The 10,401-nt window shown below is 44.6% G+C and overlaps 1 protein-coding gene across 2 annotated transcripts; it reads right to left on the minus strand.

Moving 5' to 3' along the window:
• Positions 1 to 1,874: 1,874 nt before the first annotated feature.
• armc6 (armadillo repeat containing 6) lies at positions 1,875 to 10,183 on the minus strand. 2 transcript variants are annotated; one of them, XM_088621737.1, is made up of 8 exons: positions 10,015 to 10,183; positions 9,356 to 9,519; positions 7,877 to 7,962; positions 6,440 to 7,010; positions 4,295 to 4,440; positions 3,990 to 4,121; positions 3,311 to 3,448; positions 1,875 to 2,674 (listed from the first exon to the last, which is right to left on the minus strand). In XM_088621737.1, the coding sequence occupies exons 2-8, from the start codon at positions 9,474 to 9,476 to the stop codon at positions 2,462 to 2,464; spliced, it is 1,407 nt and encodes a 468-aa protein (XP_088477863.1). In that variant the 5' UTR covers positions 9,477 to 9,519; positions 10,015 to 10,183; the 3' UTR covers positions 1,875 to 2,461. The 2 variants fall into 2 exon arrangements, with proteins under 2 accessions (XP_088477863.1, XP_088477864.1); XM_088621738.1 differs by having other exon boundaries at positions 9,356 to 9,546.
• Positions 10,184 to 10,401: the final 218 nt, after the last annotated feature.

A 10,401-nucleotide genomic window follows, 5' to 3' on the forward strand; every position in this document is an offset into this window, starting at 1 on the left:
TATACTCAAGATAGAAATCCTACAAATAACCAGAAGCCAGGCTGTTCTGTGTTTTATGTGTTAGCAGCAGAAACCTGAAGTCTACTCTGAATTCTGTGGGCAGCCCGTGTAGTTCATAGAGAACAGGAGTTGCAGGATTAGCTGGATGCAGAAGGTCGGGCACCTTGGCAGATAGCCTAATACGTCAGGCGTTACAGTCGTGTAATCTCGTTGGAACTGGTTGTTCACTGGTCAACACAGCAGGAAAACAACACATACCCTTGTGACTTTTCTCAATCTCACTGGGCAAACAATCAAATTGTCAACACGCTGCATTTGTGGCTCAAGATAGGTCTGGGGATTATTTACCGACATTGATCTTTTGTGAAAACGTAATAGTGGTACTTTGTTTTCCAAGGTTTACCTTACTTACGTCTTGCATTAACTTTACTTTGCTGAAACATGGTTTCGGTCTTCTTTATTACACCACTCTTCTTCCAGGGTATAACACACTTGTAAAGTAGAGATCAAGGAGCTTGAGAGCACACCTTCATTCAGCACTGACTATACAAGACGAGCACAGTTGACACACGGAGCTATGGGTTTCGAAAACCACAGATGGGAGTTATCCCATAGGTAAAAGATTCATTGGAAATTACTGAACACCTTCAAATTGTGTAGTTTGCTTGCCCAGACACCATGTTAGCCAGGTCTGATGGCCTTATCTCTCTCTTCAGGATGTCAGCAGGAAACCTTGGAACCCAGCTGTGATATTTTAACAGCCAAGGACCCCTTGGGACAGGAGAGGGAACCGCAGTGTTGGGCTCATGCAGACTTAACTTGCCCATAAGGGAATGATGGGAATCTAACCTGTGAATCAGCTGTTCTGTGCTTTAACTGTTCTCATCCATTTCTGGTCCTGGTTCAAAAGTGAAGGTGGGGGAGGGGTTACGAGGAGTGTGTAGGGGCCCGAAGCAAACTGTCCAGCACTCAGCGTTTGTCGCTTTCTGTGTCTGCAGTCCCCTTTAATTTCTCAGACCGGTAAATCTCAGTAACAAAATGAATTCCTAGATGGCATAGAAAAAATTTGAATTAAGCACAAATTTGTGAATTTTCTGAAAGTACTGTAAGTCGTCATGTTGTTGTAATGCCATGGTCTCACTACGGGCAAGAGCTCCGATGATTTGTGACGAGAAGCAGCCCTTCCTGCTCACTAGTCCCTGTGATGACTAATGTACTGTGATGTACGAGCGAATAACTACAGGTTGTGCAGCAGATATTTCACCACAGAAAGTTTCCAATGTGATCTGCATGGTTACAGTTAACAAGTTAGTTCTTCTAAAACCTTCTTAAAGTCGAGAGCAATATTTCTATTGGACTAAGAGATGTTTTCATAAGTCTGCTTGTTTACAATGTAATAGGGCCACTTCACCTCATTGGATGTTTTTTTGCCTTGTTCTAAATTGCAGAATATAACACTGCACATTCTTGTAAATATCAACTATTTTGTGATGTAAATTGGAGGTTTTACAAGTTACTGAGTATATTTTACTTTTCCAGTGGTTTGAAATGCACTTATCAACGCTGATTCTTTCTAACCCCAAAATATAAAAATAGTGTTGCAGTTCCCCTTTAAGATGTGAGATTACACTGGTCATCCTAATTCCATGCTTAATTTCTGCCATAACATTACACATGTAAAATAAAATAATACTGGTACAGAACTTTTCCTAAATAGCTTGTGGCTCTGAAAAACGTGTGAAGGTGAAGGTTAAAAATGCATCTTCATTCCTACTTGCTAATTACAGATTTAATCCTTCAAATGTGGTCTTGGTGACAAATGTCTTATAGTGTGTTATGAAATTCCTATACCTTGAAAGTACACATTGCTAAAGTCTTGTTACTGTTTTTTATTTTTCCATATAAAACTCCAAAGGAATTCAACTTATCAGTACGTATAAGTACAGAGTCCATCTTTTCATAACAGGTGAAATAAAAAGAAATATGTTAATACTAAGGGATACAAATGTACAAATTAGAGGACACGGCGTCTTCAAAAGGGCATTTGGGGAACCGAATGGATACATGTGATAAGCACTCCTTGCACTCCGGTGATCAAGCCACAGCTTCTGCTGCTCGTGGCCAACAGGCTGGACAGCGATTTCAGGACAGAGGTACAGCGGACAGGACTGAGCAGAGGTTTGGGAGAGCATAATGCACATTCACAGAATTCACACAGACAGACAGGCGGGCTTTCTTTGACGTGTCACTGACATGCATGGTGACGAGCACCGACGAAGTATTTAGGATTCTTCACTGGCTATCAAAAGGACTGAACACAGTAAGGGCTGTCACAAGCAGACAACAGGGTGCCCTGTGCGTGACCAGACTGGGGACCCTCACTCTGATGTGGCACCCTGCTGCCCTGGACATCGTCTTGCCCAGACAGCGGCAGACCCCGGCTCGGCCCCTGCCTGCCTGCTCAGTGGGACAGGCTGCCCTTCTGGCCCGTCCACAGCTCTCGCAGCTCCACATGGCAGCCCAGGTCGCGGAGGGCGGCCCTGGCCACGTCGCCGCAGTCCCGGTGGGAAGCGAGCGCCTGGCCGATCAGGGCCTCCGCGCCCAGCTCCAGGATCACCTGGCTGAAGTCCTGGGTCCGAGCCACCAGGTTCCGCAGCAGCATGCACGCTTGCTTCTGTGGGGGGAGGGTCACAGGACAGAGGCCTTCAGCACAGACAACTAGCAACCAGGTGGCATTGCTTTCATTGTCAAGATATTTACCAGTACTGGCTGCAGACCGTTAACGCTTAAGACCAGATAAATTCATAATGAAAACAGTGTTTGTGTAGTAGTTTGGTATACATCAGAGAATAATACTGACCATATATTTTTCATGCTGAATACACAATTATAATAGTAATTCCTTGCACTTGTATAGTGCTTTTCTGCACACTCTACTCAGTGCTTTACAGGTAATGGCACTTTGTCAATGGGGATTCTCCACCACCAGCAGTGTGCAGCCCCACCTGGAGCAGCCAGAGTGCCCCATTACTCTCCCCGCTAACAGTGGGGAGGAGAACAGACTGATGAAGCTAATTTATAGATGAGGATTATTAGGACACCATGATTGGTAAGGGCCAACGGGAAATTTGGCCAGGATGCCGGGGTTACACCCCTACTCTTTTCGAGAAACGCCCTGGGATTTTTAATGGCCACAGAGAGTCAGGACCTAGGTTTTACGTCTCATCCGAAGGACGACGCCTTTAGTATACTGGGTTAACGAGTTCTGCCGGTTTAATCAAAGAAGAGTTCCCTCCCCCAGACAGTTCACCTGCACATGGACGTCCCCCGGGTGGGCCTTCATGGCCTGCAGGGCAGCCAGAGCCCCCCCACTTTCCATGATCGCCTTGCAGTTGTGGGGTTTGCGCAGAGCCAGGACACAGAGAGCTGCGCAGCCCTGCTCACAGACCTGCGAGGAGAAGCCAGTCAGTGAGAAACACGACCTGAATCCAGTGGACTGGAGTCCTGGAATCATTCAGGTTTGAGCTGACTATAAACGACCCCCCGAAGAGCTGACAGCCGTGTTCTCCCTCATTTTTTTTGAAAAAGAATTTGGAATCTGACATTAGTTTTCATTATATACTGTATATGCCCAAGTTGGAATCGCCAAATTGTTTTGAGATTTGTTCACATAGCAGTGACTCCCACAGTGCATGGGCCAGAATGAAGACTAGCAAGCACGTTTCATGTTATTCCAACACATCCACCTATAAGAGCCCTTCTTCGTTTGGAGTAAGGCACCTGAAAGGTGGCTACTGGTCAGAGAAGCGATGGGTATCTCATAGATGTCACTGTGAGTCTTCAGACTCAGCTTAGCTGACCTTGCAGTGACTCTCTGCTGCCCAGGAATCCTGGTCATAGTCAGCTACTGATAAAACCCGTGTTCAAACGGGAAGTATCTCCGTGGTCTTGGGGCTCCAGCTGTAGTGCGTTTCTCCTGGGATACGCACCTGTGCATTGCTCATGTGTCTGTTCATTGCCATCACAATCAGCTCTGTCCCTCCTGCGTTCACCACAGAGTCCTTGACATCGTCATTCCCAGCAACGGCTCTCAGTGCGCTAAGCACCTGCTTCACGAGTTCCTGCAGGGAACATCGGGGAGTTTAAACTGTACCGCAAGAGCTCGGTTAATCTCGCAATGCAAATCTCCAAACAGGATATGAAGAGTCCTCTATCTTTTTTTCTTCTTTTCCCAAGCAGCTAGACTGTCTCATATGTATTGCCTCAGCTACCGTGCAGAGACAGGGTCTCATACCTGGTGATCCAGGCTGTCTGCCAGCAGGGTGATAATGAACTTTAAACCCCCCATGTCGGCAATGTCCTGACAGAACTCGTTCCGTACGGCCAGACGGGACAGCGTGCTGCAGAGCTCGCTCAGGACGCTGGGGTTGTCTGAGTGAGCTGGGAGGAGAGAAAAACCGATTGAATAAAATACAGACTTGTTTGTATTTTAATCAAGAACAGACAGTCACAAAGCCATTGCTGAAAAGCAAGCTCGGACTGTCTTCTATTCACTTTGTGAAATGGCTGAATGAAGCATCTACAGTGCCTTGCGAAAGTATTCGGCCCCCTTGAACTTTTCAACCTTTTGCCACATTTCAGGCTTCAAACATAAAGATATAAATTTTTTATTTTATGTGAAGAATCACCAACAAGTGGGACACAATTGTGAAGTGGAACGAAATCTATTGGATTTTTGAAACTTTTTTAACTAATAAAAAAATGAAAAGTGGGGCGTGCAAAATTATTCGGCCCCTTTACTTTCAGTGCAGCAAACTCACTCCAGAAGTTCAGCGAGGATCTCTGAATGATCCAATGTTGTCCTAAATGACTGATGGTGATAAATAGAATCCACCTGTGTGTAATCAAGTCTCTGTATAAATGCACCTGCTCTGTGATAGTCTCAAGGTTCTGTTGAAAGCGCAGAGAGCATCATGAAGACCAAGGAACACACCAGGCAGGTCCGTAATACTGTTGTGGAGAAGTTTAAAGCCGGATTTGGATACAAAAAGATTTCCCAAGCTTCAAACATCCCAAGGAGCACTGTGCAAGCGATCATCTTGAAATGGAAGGAGTATCAGACCACTGCAAATCTACCAAGACCTGGCCGTCCCTCTAAACTTTCAGCTCAGACAAGGAGAAGACTGATCAGAGATGCAGCCAAGAGGCCCATGATCACTCTGGATGAACTGCAGAGAACTACAGCTGAGGTGGGAGAGTCTGTCCATAGGACAACAATCAGTCTTACACTGCACAAATCTGGCCTTTATGGAAGAGTGGCAAGAAGAAAGCCATTTCTCAAAGATATCCATAAAAAGTCTCGTCTAAAGTTTGCCACAAGCCACCTGGGAGACACCCCAAACATGTGGAAGAAGGTGCTCTGGTCAGATGAAACCAAAATCGAACTTTTTGCCCACAATGCAAAACGATATGTTTGGCGTAAAAGCAACACAGCTCATCACCCTCAACACACCATCCCCACTGTCAAACATGGTGGTGGCAGCATCATGGTTTGGGCCTGCTTTTCTTCAGCAGGGACAGGGAAGATGGTTAAAATTGAGGGGAAGATGGATGCAGCCAAATACAGGACCATTCTGGATGAAAACCTGTTGGAGTCTGCAAAAGACCTGAAACTGGGACGGAGATTTATCTTCCAACAAGACAATGATCCCAAACATACAGCAAAATCTACAAAGGAATGGTTCACAAATAAACGTATCCAGGTGTTTGAATGGCCAAGTCAAAGTCCAGACCTGAATCCAATCGAGAATCTGTGGAAAGAGCTGAAAACTGCTGTTCACAAACGCTCTCCATCCAACCTCACTGAGCTCGAGCTGTTTTGCAAGGAAGAATGGGCAAGAATTTCAGTCTCTCGATGTGCAAAACTGATAGAGACATACCCCAAGCGACTTGCAGCTGTAATTGCAGCAAAAGGTGGCTCTACAAAGTATTAACGCAAGGGGGCCGAATAATTTTGCACGCCCCACTTTTAATTTTTTTATTAGTTAAAAAAGTTTCAAAAATCCAATAGATTTCGTTCCACTTCACAATTGTGTCCCACTTGTTGGTGATTCTTCACATAAAATAAAAAATTTATATCTTCATGTTTGAAGCCTGAAATGTGGCAAAAGGTTGAAAAGTTCAAGGGGGCCGAATACTTTCGCAAGGCACTGTATAGGCAGAAATTCATATAACCTGGGGAAACATGGAAGAAACTGCAGCACTGTTTCTATGGCTGACTGGGTATGACCTTTAACCCCAACTATACTTGGTCTTACACGTAGTAACCGCCGGGTTTCACAACAAAGAGGGAAAATGCTTGATGTCAGATTCCCACAGACTTAATTATATTTTAATTAAATGTAGTTGAATTGATAACTTCAGCTCTGCGTCATCTTACCTTCTGCTGCCTTGATGATGACCTTTAACCCACTATGCTCCAGCACAATCATCTTGGCATGGTCATGGGCGTGGCCAAAAGGGACTCTTACATCATCATCGAAGGTCATGACCCTAAGCGTGGCACAGGCCTCCCTGACTAACTCTGGCTGGGAGTTGTACCGTGTGATGGTGCCCGTCAGCAGCGCCAGCACGCCGGCCTTCACCAGGTCCTGTCGGTTCTGCTCGTGCTTCAAGCAGCAGTGGCGCACGACTCGGACGGCCAGGCAGGTCACGCCAGGGTCGTCCTGGTGCTCGTTATAGACGCCCATCAGAAAGTCTCGCCCATCTGTGTCCAGCAGGTCTGGCTGTCCATCTGTCAGGGCTGCCAGGGCCCCTAGGGCTGCCAGCAGAGGTCTCCTCTCTCCGCCTGCCTTCTTGCAGTAGGAGAGGATTATGGGATAGGCATCCTTCTGGGCAGCCAAGTAGCGGTGAGAAAAGTCCATCTTGCACTGCTCTGTAAAGCGCTGCAGACCCTCACACAAGCTGTCTGTAGAGGAGGACTTCAAGGAGGTCTGCAGAGACTCTAAAGCCTAGGAACACAGAGGTGTGGAAAACAATTTTACATTGTCTCTTTATATTGACATGTTATTCCTTTTAAACACATCTTACCTTTTTTATTTTGCATCATTACCATTTTTACTTTAATTCCTTGTTATTACCCTTTATTTGTGCATTTCCTGTTATCATTGTCATTATCTTTTATGTGACCTCTCATAATTTGTATTAGGTTATTTTATGCTCCCTCTGCAAAGCACTTTGAGGAATGAAAGGAGCTATATTATTTTTATTATCTTATTATTATTGCACCTCTAAGCCAATAACCTTGACCTCATCTGTATCCCAAAACACATGACAAAAAAGGAAACCGGATCAGCTAGAAAGAAATCGCTCAGCGGCACAAGGCAGACTGCACCGGAAACCCCTGGGTCACTGCCTCCATCCCAAGGGCTGCCGAGCGCTTCTGTGAAATGTTGCTTAAACATTTACTTAGAAATTCAGATATACTTGTGCCTGATTTATTTATGAAAGTCTGCATTTTCAAAGGGTGTTTTATTTGCTGTGGGTTCGGAAGTCAACGTAACATTTTTGGATATGAGTATATATTACAAAACACGACTATCTTGCTGGACATTATGGATAAGATCAGGGCGCTGGCTCTGCACCACAATTTTACAGTTGTACCATGCTTTCAGCACTTTTTTGTTTCTACTTTCACATGCCATCTTACAGCTTGTACTGTGCATTGCTAGACCCAGTAATGCTGTAACACAGTTTTGGACACAATTTCACCACGTTACATCACACTTCACTCTGCTTTTACCATAGTACACTGTGGCCACCCCTTGTAAAGAGACTTACACAGCCTCACTCAATGGTCTGGCTTTATTGTCATCACCTGCAGAACACTGTGTGTCTGCTCCTCTTCGGTGTCCTCTGAAGCAGTCGTCCGGACAGCCTTCACGATATTACTGAGGTCCACACCTGGAAATGAACACATGCAAGAGCCTCATTTCCTATCAGCTCTTCCCTTTCACTCTTGCATAGTGTCAACAGCCAAAATATTGTTTTTTTTTCTTTCTCAGTGTTAAAATAACCTTTACTTGTCCCTTCATAGATTACCCTTAAATCGCCAGTTTCTACACGCGAGCTCCTGACAGAATTGCACGTGATTTTGTCAGCCCAGCCCCAGACAGTGACACACCTCATGTCTGATGTTGTGGTTGAATCAGTCAGAAACAAGAAGTCATTTAAGGAGAGTGAGACCATTTTTTTTTTTTTGCTTTAACTGCTGCATCTTGGAGAGCATGTGCTAACTGTTCCAAAATGTTCATACTTAATGAACAGCAGTGACTTGTTAATTTTTCTAACAGGCTCATTTTCTCTGTGCCTTTCCATTTACACAGTGCCTTTGTTAATGCAAACCCGTAAAAGCAAAGTCTGCTGGTGCTTGCATTGCTCATTCTGTGCACATTAATCAATAACAAGAGTAATGAAAATGCATGTTTTCAACAAAAGGATGTTTTGTGATGTTTTTGGTACTGTTTAAAGACAGTTGTAAACTGTCAGACAGGGAATTCAATTATAATTTGTCATCTATTATCAGTTTTAGTCCTGACTGAGACAATTCGGAACCAGATTTAAAACAGTCCACAGAATTCCAGCAGGAGTGAATTACATTTTCACCATTTTAATAAGTTGACTTGCTAAAATGGAGTAACTTAGAAACAATCCAAAATGAAAACGTACATAAAGACACTGCGGCTCTCAAGGACAACAGCCGGCCATTTCCCCAACATAATTATACCAATCAATTTACTCATTTGTACAAAAGGCATGTTTTTCTGAATCTTTGTAAACTGGCCATTTAAGGGTGACCAATCAGACTGACTGGATGGTTTGGTGGGTCTTCAGAACCAGAGTTGGGCTCCCCTGATACAACAGTTCCTGGGGTTCAGCCATGGGATCCCCACACCTGCTAGCTTTTGTCCCAGCTAAACTGTTTGCTTCAGTGTATCCTTTATCGAACCCAGATTTTTCCCCAACTCAAAGTTTGGAGATGTGAAGTTAGCTTAGGAAGTCATGTAAATGAAAGGGCTGAAATTGTTCAAGTAGGGGAGCTGCGTCATCATGCGTAGGTTGCAAGGAACAAGTAAAGGTTTATTCCATGCAGAAAAGAAAGGAAACACAACGTTTTAGTTAAAGGGCAAGGTCCTACAAGCTTAGGAGGACTCTGGAAACAGTCAGACTTCAAATTTAATTGATTATCAGGTGTCAGTTAAGGGGTCCGATTATTTCACGGAGAGCTCAAAACCCGGCAGGATGGGGAGCCATTGCGTTAAAGGGCCATCAGCGGGGGTAACTTATCTCCTCGTACCCTGAGACTCGAACTGTTGCACCGCCTCGATCAGCGCCTCGGCGGCGTCCATCTCGAACTCCTCCATGTTCTCCTTCACCACCGCGTCGAAAGTCTCCTGCGCGATCCGACGACTCGCCATCTTCGCTCCCGACAAAACCGGCCGGTTCCCGGAAACCTGAGAGCTGAACACAACACGCAGAGACAGCCAGCTGGGGAGATGCAGCAAGATTACGGTGCCGTGTTGTTTTACGAGGCCGTTCACAAAGCCCTGGTATTGCTGTGAATGCCTAAGACCTCGTACTGTGCTGTACTGGCAAGAAGCATTAAATGTATATGTTATATAAATATTTTTATGTGGCGTGCCCCTATAAACAAGACGAGTGCATTTCGGGTTTTTTTTCCTTTACAGCGCATCCTTTTCCATTATGCTGTTGCGGCTGCATTGTTACACAGTGCACAGTTAAGGCTAACGCAAAAGCTGTCGTCCTTTTACAAACGCCTCGATTCTTTCTTCGAGCCTTAAGGCAACACCGTGCAAATCACTACGACTTAAATGCCGTAAAGATTAGAGGGATTACTAATGCACTCTTATTCTATTTTTAACACCAAAAAAAACCCAAAGCGCAATTAAATAAATACCTGCAGTTCAAATCACTATGAAATATATATAAACATACCTCTATGTAGGGCCAGATATTTCGCTTTTTAAAGCAATCGCTTTGCATTTAAACACAGTACCCAGACACCATTTACTGCCACCTAGATCAACTACAACTGTCACTGGGATTAATAAACCTAGAAACCGCTAACGCTACGGAAGTATCGTAGGCAGGAATCACGATAAAGGACCTACGTTCAAATGTGGGGCTACGTATTTTAAGAATAGGTCGATGAACAGGACGCTGTGTTGTCGTTCCGTGTTGTGCTTGTGTCGGAATTATTGAGTTCCGCAGCACTTTAGTTCCTAGTCCACCCTTTTCCTATCAACAAAACAACTTTCTCAGTGGCAATCGTAAAATAATATATAAATATAGATAATGAATACATTCATCACAGTAAGGCAG

This window comes from Lepisosteus platostomus, chromosome 27 (assembly GCF_059453375.1).
Source record: "Lepisosteus platostomus isolate fLepPlt1 chromosome 27, fLepPlt1.hap1, whole genome shotgun sequence".
NCBI lineage: Eukaryota > Metazoa > Chordata > Actinopteri > Semionotiformes > Lepisosteidae > Lepisosteus > Lepisosteus platostomus.